This window comes from Pteronotus mesoamericanus, unplaced genomic scaffold (genome assembly GCF_021234165.1).
Source record: "Pteronotus mesoamericanus isolate MK-2021 breed Mesoamerican mustached bat unplaced genomic scaffold, CSHL_Meso_final scaffold_582, whole genome shotgun sequence".
NCBI lineage: Eukaryota > Metazoa > Chordata > Mammalia > Chiroptera > Mormoopidae > Pteronotus > Pteronotus mesoamericanus.
In genome coordinates, this window is record NW_026555323.1 from 3,325,391 (window position 1) to 3,342,670 (window position 17,280).

Sequence of the window (17,280 nt, forward strand, 5' to 3'; positions counted from 1 at the left end):
ATAAAGGCGGTGAATGCAGTGGAGGGGAAAAAAACACATTTGTAGCCCAGAATTTAAGTTGAAACTTGAGTTTATAAATAAAGGCTCAGAACAGAGCTCTTACAGGGGAGGGGGTGACGGGGTTAGCCCGGCCTTTATGTAGTAACAGACAACACTCCTTTTAGGTTGTGGGTTCGATCCCCAGGCAGGGTGCATACAGGAGGCAACTGACGGATGTTTTCATTGTTTCTTTCTAACGTATCCGCGGGTGAAGACTGAAAAAACAAAAGTCTTTTGGTATTGAGATAAGGGCGCCCAGTTCTCCTCTCTCCCTCTCGGTTAGGAAGCTCCGGAAACTCCGTAGCTACCACACCCTGCATGGAAATTCTGCGGCCGAACAGGACCGCCCTTGGAGACACGACTGTCGCTGAGGCTTCCCGAGGCTGCGTCCCGACTGCGGACGCTGTAAACCCTTTGCACACCCGCAGAGGCCGTGGGCCGGCGCCGCCTCGGGGGGCGGCGGGGGGAGGGCGGCCTGCCTCCTGCCCCCTGGGCCCTGGGCCTCCAGGGGCAGGGTTTCCCGGCTCCCCGCACCTGTCCATGCGCGGCCCGACCGCTGTGCTCTCTGCACCGACCCCCGAGATCCCTGAGCCCTCCCCGGGGTCACCTGCATGGCCTGACCACTGTGTCCTGCACTGGCTGCCGTGTGGCCTTTCAGGCGTCCACGTCACTCTGCCCTGGCCCGCGCCCTTTGCTATTCCGCGATGCCAGTGACGATGATGAAAAAGCCAAAGAGAGGCAAGTGACTTTTGGTGACTTGGCGCCTATGATGTACGGAGTCCCGTGCTGGGTCCATGACAAACACCCTGGCCCATCCCTGCTTCACAGACGAGGAGACTGAGGCTCCCCCTACATGTCCTGAGGGCCCGTGGTGGGCCGGGCACCTCCCTGCCCCGTAGCCGCCAGGCCAAGGGCAGGACCAGGGAGCCCCCCTCCACCAGGTGACAATGACACGGAGTCAAGACAGGCCAGAGTCCCCTGGGTGCCCACGGCCAAAGCCCACGGAGCCAGCAGCTTCTGCACTGTGTCCCCAAACACACACCAGTGTTAAGCCCAGATCCCACTGAAAGGAGCCAAGCGGAGGAGGCACAGATACTGGGCCCGCTGGGACCGCGGCAGGCTCTGCCCAGGGGGCCTGGGGCCTCCTGCCCACCGCAGGGCCGGCGAGCCCCACGCCCCGTCCCGCAGGCCTGCTCGGCGGCTCCGAGGGGCAGACCCGCGCAGGGCGCGGCTGGGCAGCCGCAGCCTTACCTGGCCGGCCGGGGCCGGGCCCACCACGGCCTCGTACGGCGGTGGCAGCTCGGAGGGGTAGAGCAGGCCCGGGCTGTTGATGGCCACGTCATACAAGGCGCTGAACGGAGAGGGGACGAAGTCCAGGTGGAGGCTCCTGCAGGAGGAGAGGCGCGGCCACTGAGGTGCGGCTCCCGGGGAAGGAGCCCGAACGCTCCCTGGAAACCCATCAGAACCGTCTCTCCCGTCACACACACAGCGTGTTTGGGAGAGAAGAGCCTAATTCACTAGACAGCGTTAGCTTTTGTTTTCTGGAAAGCTAGCTCCACGTTCAGTCAGCCCGACGGCTCCGTCCGTTCCAATTAAAATGATCCTACAGCCGATTCGATCTTTAATGAACATTTTCACGTTATAATCATTCAACGGCGGTTCTGTGTTTCCTAAGAAAACAAGAGCCGCTGCTGTCTGGCTGGGGTTTTGTTTTGTCGCCTGCAAAGGAACCCACAGAAGCTTCCGTCTCTGCGCTGCTGCCCCCTACATGGCCGTGCTGTTCTCTAAGCAAACGTGGTTTGTCGCCCTGGCCGGTGCGGCCCGGTGGGTTGGAGCGTCGTCCCGCAAACCAGGAGGCCACGGGTCTGATTCCTTGGCAGGGCGCAGGCCTGGGCTGCAGGTTCAATCCCTGCCCGGGAGCACAGGCGAGGCGACCGATGGACGCTTCTCCCTCATATCGATGTGTCTCTCTCTCTCACTTCCTCTCTCTAAGACCAATAAGCCTGCCCTCGGGGGAGCATGAAAACAGAAAATGTGCTTTCGTAGCCTGTGCCCCTCCTCTCCCCTGAAGGTGGGCATGGCCTTCGCCGCGTCTCTCCTCCAAAGGTCATTTGTTTCCTAGCCCCCGTCACGCCAGGGGCATCGGCAGACAGACCCACCTGTGGGCCTCGGCTGTGGGTGAGCAGCTGTACTCAGGAGGGTAGTAGGGGGGCGGAGGCAGAGGGGGGACGAACTCATCGAAGTCCAGGGTCTGGTGGAGGACGGTGCCGTGCGGGGTCGCACAGGCCGGGCTGGCGGAAGGCACCCTCTGCGGCAGGAACTGGGGGGGCGGGGAGAGAGAGAGTCAGAGGTACTGGGGACACCTCGTGTGGCTTGTGTCTAATTAGGCTAATCACGCATAAGCTTTAATTTGGAATTTCCGTAATTTAAACAGTCAGGCCCTGACAGCTAAACACACATTTTAAAATGACGGCTCGGCGAGGAACGCCGCGCCGCCGAAGCCCCCGGAGGCTTTGCTTCCCACCTTGTGACGTGGGAGGCCTCTTTCTAAGGAAAAACACTGCCTTCGAAGCCCTGAATTCCACTCCCACCGCTAAATCTGTATCTTTCGATGATACTCTCAAAGCCTGTGGTCCAAATGTGCCTCAGGTCCCCGGTTTAAGGCAGCACCTCGGCCCTGGCTAGTGTGGGTCATGGATTGGATGTCATCCCACAAACTGAAAGGTCGTGGGTTCAATTCCTGGTCAGGGCATATCCCAGGGTTCAATCCCTGGTCGGGGCGCGTGCAAGAGGCAACCGATGGATGTTTCTCTCACACACCAATGTTTCTCTCTCTCTCTTCCTCACTTCCTTCCCCTTCCCATCTTGCTAAAAATAAATACATCTTTAAAATCTTAAAAAAAAACAAACCAAAAAACACTTCCTACAGTGCATTCATGAGAAAACACCAGACCTTCAGTACAGTCCTCTCGGTCTCCTCCCACGTTTCTATAGTGAAATAAATTTGGGGAACGCTGCCCCTCCTACCCCCGTTGGATCCCAGTAGTGGACATGTGTGTGTCTGAGGCCGAGAAGGCTTGCACCGAAAAACCCGTTAAAAGTGTTACCCCACTAACGGAACATTCCCCAAATACTTCATCGCGGGTCCCTTTGGACACACAGGACCTATTAATACCTTGCAGGCCGAGGGAATTCATACACTTTGGAAAGCACTGCTTGGAGGGAAAAGAATCCATCATGAGCTCCAGAACATTCCATGGGGCAACCTTAAAACAAAGACGCTGCTGCTTGAGGAGCAAATGGAGGTAAAAATCAAACCAAATGAACGCTGTCTCTGCCTGGTTTTCCATTTCTGCCCCTCGAAAGTGCTGATCGATAACGGCTCCGCTCTCTACTCTCTGGTCACTGCTCCCCAGAGGTTACTCGTGACACGGTGCCTGAGACATTCCTCCAGGTCCAATCAATATGTCACTAAAGCAACTACAGGTGCGAAGAGGCCACCTGGGACCTCCCGCTGCCTGAGGGGTAAAGCGAGGCCTCTGGAGCCACAGCATCGGCCCCACCACGGCAGTTCCACCGGGAAATCCCGAACTCCCCGAGCACTGGGCAGGAAGCAGCCGCCTACCACGGGTTCATGAAGAAGATGCCGTTTGAAAGGGTCAGAAAGATCAGCAGGGTTTCAAAGGGTGGGTTTGCAGGCCGGTGCCCCAGGCTCAAGAAGAACGAGGGCGCTAGGGAAAGATGTGTTTAAGGAAAGCACATCTGGATTAGGCTCTAGACGTTAACTCCTAATTCCGGGGGCACTGGGCAGCCAGCGAAGGTTCTAGAGCCGGGGAGCAGCGCTCTTCAGGCTGGGTGGTAGGAAGTGCGCTCTCGCCGCGGTGGATAGGGTGGCCTGGAGTTGACAGAGGTCGGGATGATTGAACACTTATTAACGCATAAGTGGGGCTGAGGTCGCAGTTGTCAGTGTGATCAAATGCTACGACACAGAGGAATGATGGTGGCCTTGTCTAAACAAGTTGCATGTCAGGCTAAAAATGGCTCCTGTGGGTCTTCTCCACACCCAGAGCTCGTCTGGGCCTCTGCCGCTCGTCTGACCAGCAGCTTTGTTTGTTTAATTGTCGACAGAGCCGGGAGCCAACGGCGCCAGGAACGTGGCCCTGCCGTCCGCTACCTGGAAAGCTGTTAGCACTGGCGCTTGCCGCACAGGTCTGAGCCGCCAGGATGTGGCCACAGGCCTTCGAGGTCTTACAGGGAAATACTTTGAAATTAGTCTACCAGAAATGAGAAAAATCAATGGCACACTCAAGCATGAAACACGGCAACGCTTTCCTGTGAAAGGTGCAATTCCACCAGGAATGAGGAGAGCATGCATTTTCACAAGACAGGTGAGAAGTGCAGATGATCCTATTAGCAGGTTTAAACAAGCCTGTGCTGCTGTACTCTGGAGGCTTTGTAAAGGGTAAGCGACAGGCTCCGCTTCTGCTCTAAACTGCGGGCCACCTTTCCAGTGGTGTGCTGGCCCCATCTCTGGGGAGGCCTCTCAGACTCCGTTGGTTTCTAATGCAGCCTTTCACCCTGGCTCCTCAGCCCTTGCAGGGGGACCTGCAAGTCATGCCCCTGCCATTAGCATCTGTTTAATGACACAGAGTCTGTCTCGAAGCCCTAGGTCACCAGCTCTGTACTGTACTCAGATGCTGGGACTGGAAGTCTGCAAACCCCATTTCCCGACTCCCTTGCAGCTGGCTCCCTGTTAGGTTCTGCCAGCAGGGGGTGCTAGAGGGAGCCTGGAAGGCAGGTGGGGGATGTGGAGTTCCTGATGTCCCGTTCCCTTCTTTTTCCTTTCTGTTCTCCCAACCTCAGAGGGTAGGTGGCAGCTGCTTCCCCAGGTGTTCAGCTCTGTGTAACCTCAGGGCTATACCCGGTAACCTTCCTCACTTGGGTAACCAGCTCTTCATATCAACTGTGTTGAAATCCCACAGACCTTAACCCGATATTCAGGGTCTGTTTGTGTCTTATCCGTTCTGTATCCCTAGGGCCGAGCCTGGTGCTGCGGGCACAGCAGGTGCTCAGTAAGCACTAGCCCTATAGCTGAACATCTCCTCCCTGCCAGAGCATCTATCCTGCCTCCCTGCCTGGCTCTTCCGCCTCTGTTTTCAGCCTCCAGTCTCCCGTCTCCCAGAAGAGCTATTTTCAAAGCAATCCCTCACTGAAAAACCTTCCACAAGACCCCTCTGCTCCCTGATCCCATCCGTCTGCCAGCTTCTGTTCCCTCTGACCAACTGGTGCTGAAAAACCTCCTCTGCTCTTTGAACCATCCTTAAGCGCTCAGCACACCTCGTTCCCTTTTCTCAGACCCCCACCCCCTCTCTCCTGGCACCGCACCAGACACCGTTTGCGAGCTGCCGCGCTGCGCACTCCCCAGCCGCACGTTCATGGGCCCATCGCCCGGCGGAGGCCCGAGCCTGCGTTTGGGTGTAATGGCTAAAAAGCAGGCCTCTGAATTGTCACTTCTTTCCTGGGTGGTTCTGCCTGCCCTGGGCTATCCGTCAGAGCCTGATTTGATCCCTGTGGTGAAAAGGGACACCTGGGCCTGGGGACTGGAGCATCGTTCCTGCCCCATCCTCATCATCCGCAAAAGGGGAGTGTGCATTTAAGGCCCTGCTGGAAGGAGCCCCTTCTTATGCGTCTGCCCCGGAAAGGAGGAAACCCCAGCTTAAGCGTCCGCTGACCTCCACGGTGCATCTGGGCCCGGGCCGGGGGGTCTTATGGGAACCCCCGGGGCCACCCGGCCCAGGCAGCTCCCCAAAGCCCACGTAACAAAGCCTCTATGGTTTCGTCCCATCGGAACAATCCAGACCAAGTCTGCGGTGTGAGGGGGGTGTGCAGAGGTCAGCGGGCCTCGAGCCTCATCTTACGGCGCTGCCTGACCACCGAGGGCCCACGGGACTGCGAGCGCATTACTGACCCCGGACCCCAGCCCAGCCTGACAGGGTCGCACTGAGAAACAGTGAGAAGCAGCGGGAAACAGTGCTTAGCAGTCACACACTCAGGCGGCCATGTTGTGCGACTCAAACAAAGGACCGAACCGTGTGAGTTCTCTCCCCCCGAAGCCACACCTCTATCTCCTGCCCGGGGCACGGACGGCGGGTACGGAAAGGCAGGCGGGACAGCCCCGGGGTCTGCAGACAAGGGGCTGGAGTTTCCAGGGCCAACTTTGAGCTCTGAGCGCCCCCCTGCCTTCCAGGCCCCAGGACGGGCGCTGGCCTCCTTTGACGCCCGGCTCCTGACCTCCCTGGTTCACCAGGGAACAGGGTGCCGGTTCTCCCACTGCTGCCTTTCAGATTTTCTATAATACAGGGGGAACCCCCTTCCTAGTCCCCCGGAGCCTGGGTAGGAGTTAGCAGGACTATTACTATAGCAGGTTCCCTAACAGACCTCTCGTTGCCCACCCACCGGAGGAGCCGGCGCTCTCTGGACCTGGTGTGATGACCGTCGGGGGCCCGGATGCTTCCTGGTCCTGCCACCACCCCCCAGGGGAGGGACATGCCACCCTGGGCTGCACCTCTAAGCAAGTGAAGGCCAGTGTGGTCCCCACGGTAATTCACAGTGAACTAGGAACGCAGACAGGACAACTGGCTTGTTCTATGAGAACCAAGTGGCACATGCTGGAAAGACTCTTTAAAGGAGGGTAGCTAAGCAAAAACCGCTGCAAGGCGGCCGTCACGGAACGGAGGAAGACCCTGAACGCTGAGGGGAGGTCTGCGCCCAGATCACTTTGTGTCTCACGGCCATCAAAGGGGAGAACACCTGGTGTGATTTCTATGAAGTTTATATGCAAGAAACGCAGCCCGATGCCCCAAGCAGACCCACGATCAAAGGGAAGGCTCATCCGAAGACGGGCAGACACACACGTTCACCTGCATATTTAAAGTCAAAAGAAAATGCTCCTGCTATGTATGCGTCATTGTTATAACTGCCGGCTGTAATTAGCTTTTCAGGCCCATCAGACACCCAGCGGCCCCAGGCTGATGGGCACGTAGCATCCACGCCCAAAGATGTGATGCTGAGCCCAGACTGCATGGAAAGAAGACCCCGCCTCCGTGGGGGCTGGGCCGGACCTGGGGTGAACTTGAGTGACACTTCGGCTGCTGGGGGGCGGGGTTACATCTCTCCCTGACCCCTTACTAGCTTTGTGGAGGGGGCCCACCGTGATGTCATCTGTGAAAGGTACAGAGCGCCCCCTGCTTTTTCTGAAAGAGTTCTACTTTATAAAGCATAGGACCAGGAGCAAGAGCGTAAATGACAAGACCGAAGATGCCCTTAACAAGCCGGTGCCGAATGGAGGCGTGAGTACCGGCCGCGGCTGCCATGGCTGCCAGTCAAGTGAATGGGGAGAAAAAGCGTTTAATGGGGGAAAAAAATGGAAAAATGAGATTACACCTAAGAAACAAAACTAAAGAGAGGAGACAATAGGCACTTTGGAGCTAAATGCTTCTGCCACTTAAGTATATCAATACACTGGATTTTATCATCCGCTCTCCTTGTGCCGCGATGTCCAAACATCTTCGAGGAACGCAGCTTTCCTAACTTCCTGCACCTCACGTATCCTTGCGTTCATTACGGGAGCTACAGAAATGCTCCATCCCCAAATGCTGGCCCACAGAACAGAGGAAGGAGTGTGGGTTCTTCCCAAGCCAGACAAAGGCCTTTGCTGTGATACACAGCCTGCGGCCTGGTGCCCCCAAGCCCCCTCTCCTGCACGCAGCACACACCGGCTCGACGTTCCCCGGCTTCCCACGTCTGTGCTCTTAGGGCGGAGCTGAACCTTAAAGGTACTTGAAGCGACATGTGTGTGGACACCCTCTAGAGGGTCTTTCAGCTTTTATCCTGACCCCTTGCAGTTGCCTTACCCCCATCTAAACTGACAGCGATAGATTAAGGACCTTCTTTGCTCGACTCTTCCCCGAGCACTCAGTTTTGTTGCAATAGAAATTACTATCTTTTTGGACTTGTCGTTCATGGGTTTTTATAGAATGAGCACTTATAATCCAAATACCACTGGTATGAACTGGTTTGGGGACAGACACAACGGTCTCCTGAAAAGCCCGTAACCAAGTCGCTAAACTGGGGAACGGCGGGGGCTTCTGGAGGGGGCGGAGCTGGGGTGTCACATGGGCGGGGAGCCTCGTGTCCGCCTGGCCTGTGGGCCCACAGTGGCTTGGCCGGGAGGACGCCGCCTGTCCGCAGGAGGCCCTTGCCGGACCGAAACCCGAAACCAAAGCCAGGGAACAACTCAAGGACCCACAGAGAGAGACGTGGCCAAATGATGTGTCACAGCCCCATGAGGGCACAATGCAGCTGCAAAAACGTCTCTCTGCAGAGTGGCCTCGAGGGAGGTCCGTGACAGTTTCAGGCTGTAAAATCAAGTTGCAGAATAACATGCACAGCGTGCTCTTACTTTGGCTAAAAGGAAGGAAGGAAGGGAGGAAGGAGGGAGAGGTGCAGGGAGGAGAAAAGGAATGTGGACCATTTATACATGTTCATCAAGAAAGCTAAGAAATCGAGAAATGCGTGGGAGGGCTCGTGGCAAAGCTTCCTCAGGAGAACAGGAGGGGAGAAGGGAGATTATTAACTTTATCTTTGTGTATCTCCGTATTTTCCTTGTTTCACTGATAGTATATTACTTCTTTAATTAAAGAGCCTAATGAAATGAAGTAAGGAAATGAAAGTCAATTACATCTCAATAAAGCTGACAAGAAAAAAAAAAGAAGGAACATTTTTTAATTAAAAAGAGCTTCTCAGGCCTCCTTAGGAGCAACCTGGTTCCAGGTCCCAACCCCCAGCGTGTGACCGTGACGCCGTCCCTGTCCCGCTGCTTGGGCGCAGGCCTGTGAGGCCAGCCCGGCCCAGCCTCTGACCCCCGTGACAGACGCCGACCTCCACGTGGCCCCCACGCCCGTGCAAAGCCCAACCACACGTCCTATCTCCCAGCCGCCCCGTGAGGATGGCACGGCGCCAGCAGCCTTTTCAGGGCAGAGGAAACCGGCACAAACAGGCGGCGATGTGCTCAAGGTCACACCCTGGTCCCTCACAGGGCCACGGTCAATGCCACCTGTTCTCTCTGCATCCCCTGTGGCTCTGTGGTGTAGCCAGGGCGTGAGCAGGGCCTTCCCTGTCCCACGGCCCATGGTCACAAAGGGAGAGGGACCACCAGGAGGAATCGCATCGATTTCTGCTTCCGGGCCAGCGCTTAGCTTTGTTCACCTACAAAGCATTTAGCGAGGCAGCGGCTGGGGTCGGAAGCCACTGTTGTAGTTACGATGCGACATGATGCTCTATCTCCACACGGAGCTTTACAGTCAACGAGCAACACCGAGGACCACAGACGGTACCCGTGGTCTCCGCCGCAGCATTCCAACAACCAACGGATACCCCCTCCACATTAAAGAGTCAAAATAGGTCACACTTAGGGGGTGCTCGCCAGGTATCCCCTTAGGTCCACATCATAGGTGAGGAAACTGAGGTTCAGGGAGGGACATGTCCTGAGTCACCTGCCTCACAGAACAGGTGGGACTCGGACCCAACGTGGCTGGCTTCAGACCCAAGATTCCAGGCCAAAGGACCCAGACGCTGTTATAAACACATCTGCTATTCCAGCTATGACAGACTTTATTCTTATTAAGCTGGCAATTTCCATTTTAACGCTTCAAAAAAGGGAATGCAAACTTCTAGCATTTACAACCCTTCGGTTCTGGCGTGATATTTACAGATCAACAGGAAAATCGGGAGGTGAGGAGACCCCTGCAGTAGCCAACCTTCCCTCTATACAGAGCACTGGACAAAGTCGCCCGCAGGAAGCCTCAGTGAGCAAGGCCGCCAGTTCGTTGCTGCTGAGGACCTGCTTCGTGAGACACCTCTCGGAAAAGCGGAGCCTGCGGGGGGCCCGTCCGGCTGGGACAGCTCTGCAGTGCGCACCGCGAGTGACTAGAATCAGTGCGGTTTTAATGTCTCGGTAACGAGGCTCCCCGGCCCTGCATCTTGATTAACTGACGTCTTGCCATCCGGTGGGCGAGAACGAACAAACAGAACAGACGCCTACAAGAGTAAGTCACTGCTTTCATGAGATGCAGGAAACATTGGGGGCGGGGGCGGGGTGGGTCCTGAAGGGGCAAGTCCAGAGAAAGAGAGAGAGAGACAGGCGGAGAGGGAGATACAAACAGAAACAGAGATGGAGAAAGAAAGAGGAGAGAGAGAGAGAGAGAGAGAAAGAATTCCTACCCTTAGCATCAAAACCACCATCTTCCCATCAATTTCCCCTTATTGTGCTGACTTTAGTGGTAACATACTGAACAGGGGGCTGAGTAACAAACAGTCTTCTTTGGTTATCAGGCGTGTGTTTATAGACGTGTGTTGGTAAGCGTGTGACCCCATTTGTGGCCTCTCTGCTCCCCTGGGAAGACCCCGGCCGGAGGGTCGAATGATGGCCAGCCAGCAGCCTGCCACTGCGGTGTGGGCTCAGGGGTAAGGAGCGGCCCTAGAGAGCACAGATGACCAGTTTCTTAATTTGAGAAGACTTCATCTTCAACACAAGCTTCCTGCACTACAGGGGGTCTTCGGCCTGAGGAAGGAGCCTTGCATCTAGCCCTATAGGAGTGTCACTACAGTTACGCGGGGGCACACGCCAAAGGGGCGGGGCGCCGTCAACAAGAAGCTCCCACAATACCTAAAATACATGCATCCAGGCACCACACGTGCAAGCTCTCTGCAGCGTCGCGGGGCCTCCCAGGGTCTCCCAGCACCGGGGGCTCAGGGCGGCCAGCTGCGCGGGCTCCGGAGGGCGGGACAACTCACCATCTGCAGGACGTCGGAGGAGACCATCTGCATGCAGCACATGGCCGTGGCCAACGCACACACGATGGTGGAGAGCACGTTGAGGGCGCACACGCTGAAGAGCAGGTCCTGGGAGAAAAGACGCGGGAGGGAGATCGTCAGCCTCGCCCTGGCCGTCCAGAGGGCAGATCCTCGGCATTTCTGTCAAGGTCCAGGATCAGTTTGCCAATTGCCTCCATGTCATGGAGGTTTTGTTTCGTGATTTTTTTTTTCGGGGGGGGGGGGGTCATCAAACTGGTCTTTACATGCTTAGGTAATGAAGCCTCCATAAAAGCCCAAGGACAGAGTTTGGAGAGGTTCAGGGTGGATGCACCTGGGACACAGGGGAGAGGGGCGCCTAGAGGGGGCAGGGAAGCCACGCCCTTTCCCCATGCCCCGCCCCTTTCCCCATGCCCCGCCCCTTTCCCCCACACTCTGCCCCTCCCCTATACTCCACCCCTTTCCCCAAGCTCAGCCCCAGGCGTCTCTTCTTCCATCTGGCTGTTACTGAGTTGTAGCCGTTTATAAAAACCCAGTTAATCTACTGAATAGTAAGTAAAACAAAAACAAAAAAAACCTGGCCTTACATACAGACCCGTTTTTTAAAAAAAAATTTTCCACAGTGCTCATCAAATTCTTCTTAGATCCTAAATGATGTATTTTACAATTGTGGTAATTGTTTGGTAGTCACTGTCTAAGAAAACCTTGAAGTGGCCACCATTTTAGGAGGTGGGCAAGCTTCGCGATTCACAAAATATAACTGAAAATTTGGCAAGCATTTAGAAAATGCCAAGTTTTTAAATTAAACGTTTTATCCTGAGATAACAGTAGATTCACCTGCAGTTGTAAGAAGTAACACAGGGAGATCCTGTGAAAGCTTAACTCACCCCCTACCTCCCCGGTGGTAGCGCCTCACAAAACCACCGCCCAATGTCGCGACCAGGGTGGACAATTTTATTATTGAGACAAAATATTCCCATCGCCGCAAGGACCGTCCACACACACACACCTTGTTGCCTTCTTCAGATGCACCTACACCTCTCTCTCTGTTCTGCGCTCAATTTCTTTCCCAAACCCTGTCAGCCATGAGTTTGGCGTCCATTCTTAGAATTTTGTCATCTCAAGAATGGCATACACATGGAATCAGCACGTGACCTTCCAGAATTAGCTATCTTCACTCAGCTAACTTCCTCAAGATTCTTCCAAGTTTTTGAATAGTTCATTCCTGAATAGTATTCCATGGCATTGATAAAGCACAGTTTACCTAATCATTCACCAGTTGAAAAATACCTGGGGTTTTTTTTTTGGCGGGGAGGGGGGGCTATTACAAATAAAGTTGCCACGAACATTTGCTTCCAGGTCTTTGTGTGACCGTAACTTTTTATTTCTCTGGCATAAATGCCCATAAGTGCAACTGCTGGCTCCTATGGGGTTCGCACGCTTAGTTTTATAAGAAACTGCCCGACTGTTTTTCCAGAGTGGCTGAACCATTTTACATTCCCGCCAGCAATGTGTGACGACTCGATTTTTCTCAGTCCTTGCCCGCTTTTGCTGTAACTATTTTTTTTTTAAACATTTATTTTCTTTTATTTTATTTTAGAGAGAGGGGAAAGGAGGGAGGAAGAGAGCGATAGAAACATTGATGTGAGAAAGAAACATCAGTCGGGTTCCTCTTGCACACCCCCGAATTAGGGACTAGAACCCACCGCCCAGGGGTGTGCCCCGACTGGGGATGGAACCGGCCACCTTTCGGTTTGTGGGACGACACCCAACCCACTGAGCCACACCGGCCAGGGCATCATTTAATGCAGCCCTGGGCTAGCAGAGGCAGCCTGCCACGGGCCCTGAGCTTGCCGGCCAGCTCTTGCCGGATGTGCCCAGAACTGGGGTGTTCCTTTTCTGCCCTTCACCCACCTCTCTGCCAGCGCTGTGTTTGCAGCAACAAGCAACCTTGAGGAAGGCGGTCACAACTCCCCCAGACAACATGTAGGTGCTCTACAAAGGCAGCAGGCTCCTGGGGCTCAGACCAGAAGGAGGTGGTAGGATTCATTTCCAAGTTTCCAGCCACACACAGAGAAATATTCACCACCACCTCTACATGACGGCGCGCATAAGCAAGACTCTGCAAGAACTCTGAACAAACATTCTAGTGGGCCGTGGGACCGGTGTGTGTGTGTTCCACCTGTGGCCTCTATTTTCCATCAAACTCCTCGAGTGAGGGGCCCTTGCGACAGATTGCTGGCCGTTCAATCTGACCCTGCAGAGAGCAGCTCTCACATGCAAAGGTCTTTGTGGCCGACCCGAACACTGACCCTAGAAAAGGGACTACCGTCCAACCGTCCGGCCGTCCAGTGGAGAAGGTCCGTGATTCATGGAGGAGCCTGCGGAAGCTATTGTTTCAAGACGCAAACACTCCATGTAGGATCTCTGCAAATGTAAGTCCTTTTTGGCCTTGATTTGGCATCGTAGGCGCCACAGATCATCTAAACGCTGCAAGAAGACAGGTTTGCTTCTCACACAACACATGCAGTTTTAATGTTCAGTGGCACTTTGAGCAAGGACCCACGAGGAAATTAATCCTCTCTCCACAATGATGCAGAGCTGTGCTTTACGAGGTCGTTCAAAAGCTGTCTTCTGCCCTCTGAAGCAACAGCTCTTAGCCTTTTGTTGATGGATGCAAATTGCCTAAACTATAATCTGCACAAGTAATCGTAAATCATAGGCTACGTATTTTCTTACAGTTCCATCAGGTGGTGGGTTTTTTTTTTAATCCTCACCTGAGGACAGGCTTGCTGATTTTAGAGAAAGGGGAAGGGAGGGAGAGACAAAGCGGAGAATGGGGGGGGGAGAGAAACGTGGATTGGCTGCCTCCTGCATGCACCCTGACTGGACGCCAAACCCGCCACCTGTGCCTCAACCGGGAATCGAACCCATCACCTTTCAGTTTATGGGATGACACTCCAGCCGACTGAGCCATTCTGGCCACGGCCAGTTCTATCAAGTTTTAAGATCAAGAAAACTATTTGACCCTGGTGCAGAACTCAGCACGCCCATGACCCCTGGTAAGGCCCAGAGAAGAGGTGTGGGGACACGCGGGCACAGACTGCCGTCGAGGTGGGAGGGGGCCTGGACGAGCCTCTGAGTAAGAGAGACGTGAGGATGGAGCCGACCCCGTGGGGAACCAACCGCACCGTCTGCACTGAGACCCCGCACAGGAGCGGGTGTGTCATCCGGATCAGGGACCAGCGGGACAGCGCCACCTCTGGCAGAAGAGCAAGGCTGCTTTCCTTCTCTCTCCACCTGCAGTGGCCCCAGACGGACTAGACCCAAGGGGAAGGGGACAGGGGTGTCCCAGACCTCCCCTCACAGATGCTAGCGGTGGAAGAGGAAAGAGGGACCGTAGCCCCCTCTTCCCGGGAAGGTGGCATCTAAACTGCACAGGGACTGCAGCTTTGAGTGGGACAAACGTCAATTTCAAGAACTGAAAGTGACCAGAAACTTAGAGAAACTGCCCGAACAGCATCCTTCAGGAAGGAGAGGTGCACAGCGCAGCTGATGGCAGCAACGGATGGATGCCAAGGACCCAGGTGGTGCCACACAGGTGGGCCTGTGTGGCAGGGTCATCCACACGCTGGGCACAGGGGCAGGAGCTCCACGCCCATGAAGGGAAGGCACAGCGGGCCCTGGGCACGGACCGTGAGCAGGGCCAGGGTGCAGAAGGATAGAAACCAAGGCCTTGGGCCTCAGGTAACGGCCGGCACGGAAGAGAACAGACCCGCGAGGGCTGCACTCTGGGGTCCTCTGACCCTGCTGGCCCTGACTCGGGCGGGCTGCTGGGGGCACTGAGCGTGGGCCTTTCCTCCCTGCGAAACAAGGCACTGTCCCCATGACCTTCGGCACGTCCCCTGTCTCTGGACGTCACAACCGGTTTCACAGTGCGCTGGAGCGAGCGGGGAGCTCGCCTGGACCGAGCGGCCAGCCCGCCTGGACCGAGCGGCCAGCCTTGCCAGTCACACCGATGGGGGGTACAGGCGGCAACCCTGTCCTCCTCCCTCCCCGGACTCCAGGGTGGCTCCCTGGGGGGGCTCCAGTCCCCCGCGCACTGCCTTCCCTACACGCAAACGACAGAGCTCCCGACACGTGACCTCGCCCACATCATTTTAAAAAAAGTTTAGTGCGCTTTCATTTAGAGAAAAGAGGGAAAGAACTGGGTCCACTGTTCACATGCATTTTTAAGCAGTTGGTTTTGATTTTCAGGAGTTAAAAAAAGAAACACTTGCAGAAAAATTTAAAAAAGGAAGAATAGAAACCATTTTCTATGTCATTAAGAAAATACACACAAAAAGAAAAAGAAGTAAAAGACCTTTAAAAAAAATCAGATGCTGTACATGATTGCTAGGGGAAACATGACCATTTCGTTTTCCAGGTTTCTTTAAAAAGGCAAAATCAACCGCCATCTGCTCCCAGATGGCGGGGCAGCAACCACGTGAGAAAAGCCGGAGGATCCTTCGCATCCACATCGGTAAAGACTTTTCCATCCACTCGGGGCCCCCTTCACACAGGTCAGGGGCGGGCCCGCGGCGTGGCAGAAACGGGAAACGAGGCCCAGAAAAAGCGATGCCCTTCCGGTGAAAATCTATACTCCCGCAGCAATGCTCCCTGGAGAGAGATCCCCCCTCCCCGGCAACGGAAAGGGAACACGTGCGCGAGCCGAACGGTCCCCAGACGTCTGCGATGCCCGACGCCCGGGAGACACGCCCGGGAGACACGCGCAGGGGCGGGCGCGGGGCGTCACCTTGAGGGTCAGCCGCACGGCGTTGCAGTCCTCGCGCAGCGGGTTCAGCTTCAGCGTCTCCCCCAGGTTGCTGCAGCCGGTCGACTGGTGCTGCGTTTCGCAGCAGACACACACCTCGACACTGTCAAACTTAATCTAGACAGAGGGACACAGACAGAGCTCACCATTAAAACGGCGTCCCGGCCCGGCGGGTGCCCTTGAGCTACGCACGCAGCGACACACGCAGCGACACACGCGTGCCAGCGCCTCAGCTCAAAGCATCCTGCTTCAGTGTAAGTCGACAAAGCCAAAACGATTGTCGTCGTTGTCGTCGTCGTCGTTGACAAAGCCATGGAAAACACCCGGAGGAATCCCTCCACATGCCTGCTGTAAAAGCAATCAATACAGAAGGAAAAAATAAAGTGGAAGACACCCAAGCTACACGGTGGCAGATTATAGATGCATGATAGGAGGAGACTGAAGTTCCTGTGTGCTCCTGAGGGCAGCCCTCACCTCCCCGTGTGCACATACCCGAATACACAGTGAGGGGCAGGCGTTCAAAACCTGCTGAAGAAATAAACGTGTCTTGAAAAATGTAAAACCATGGAGGCTTCGGATTAAAAAAAAAGGAATTCGGGTGTTTTCAGTTTTTTGTTTTGTTTTAGTATTTTTATCCTCGCCTGAGGACATTTTCTCATTGTTTTCAGAGAGAGAGGAAGGGGTGGGGGAGAGAGAAAGAGAGAGAAAAGAGAGAAACATCGATCAGTCGTCTCCTTTACGCACCCTGACTGAGGACTGAACCCGCAACCTTTCCGTGTACAGGATAATACTTCAACCCGCTGAGACACATGCCTTTAGTCTTCCAAAAAATTCTCCGAAGCCGAACGCAGCCTCTCACACCACCACCAGCTGGCGCACTGACACAGACAGGTTCCTAGAACACTCACCTAGAGGGGGAAGCCTGGACCACAAGGGGCCCGCCCTCCAGGAGACAATTCTGGGTTTTGCGGGGGGTCACATTTGCTCTTTTAATTCCATCTCCTAAAATAATTCCAGTTTTATTTCTGGATTTCTTTTTTTTTTTAATTTTATTTTAATTTATTTTTTCAAATAACATTTCTGGATTTCTGCACATTTGAGTAAGTGGGGGGCAGGCAGCGCAGTCTGGGGAAGAGACATTTAAGGGCTGGAGGCCAGGCACGGGGAGGCGGGCCCCGCACAGACCACCGCCCACACCTCGGCCACTTTGCCCCCAAGCAGCAGCAGATGCAGCCAGTTTCCACAGGGGACAGGAACCAGGGTTCCGGGGGCAGCGCCCACAGACCGGGGCCAGCAGGGTCAGCCACACGCTGGGCCAGGCCTCAGCCTGGGGTGAGGGCGGGGCTTCTCTCAAAGCAGCTCCGGGCTGGGACCCAGGGCCACCTCTCCTTTCCCGGCTGTGCAGCCCCCACGCCTGGCCATCCTGAGGACTCTGCGAGCTCTCTGGGGTTCTAGGATCATTCCTTCCAGGCAAAAACTACCTTGAGTTGCTTTCTTCACCACTGAGGACACTGCCTGAATCAGGAGGCACACACACTGCTCCCCCAAGAAAAGCT

The 17,280-nt window shown here is 55.2% G+C and overlaps 1 protein-coding gene across 1 annotated transcript in view; it reads right to left on the minus strand.

Annotated features, from left to right (window-relative positions):
- The window catches only part of ENTREP2 (endosomal transmembrane epsin interactor 2), a 164,081-nt gene that overhangs the window by 6,263 nt on the left and 140,538 nt on the right, over positions 1 to 17,280 (minus strand). The window contains exons 4-7 of the mRNA XM_054561905.1: positions 15,707 to 15,841; positions 10,894 to 11,001; positions 2,199 to 2,359; positions 1,291 to 1,426 (exon numbers count right to left, since the gene is read on the minus strand). Of these exons, the coding sequence (XP_054417880.1) occupies positions 1,291 to 1,426; positions 2,199 to 2,359; positions 10,894 to 11,001; positions 15,707 to 15,841 (540 nt within the window). The remainder of the gene's footprint in view (positions 1 to 1,290; positions 1,427 to 2,198; positions 2,360 to 10,893; positions 11,002 to 15,706; positions 15,842 to 17,280) is intronic.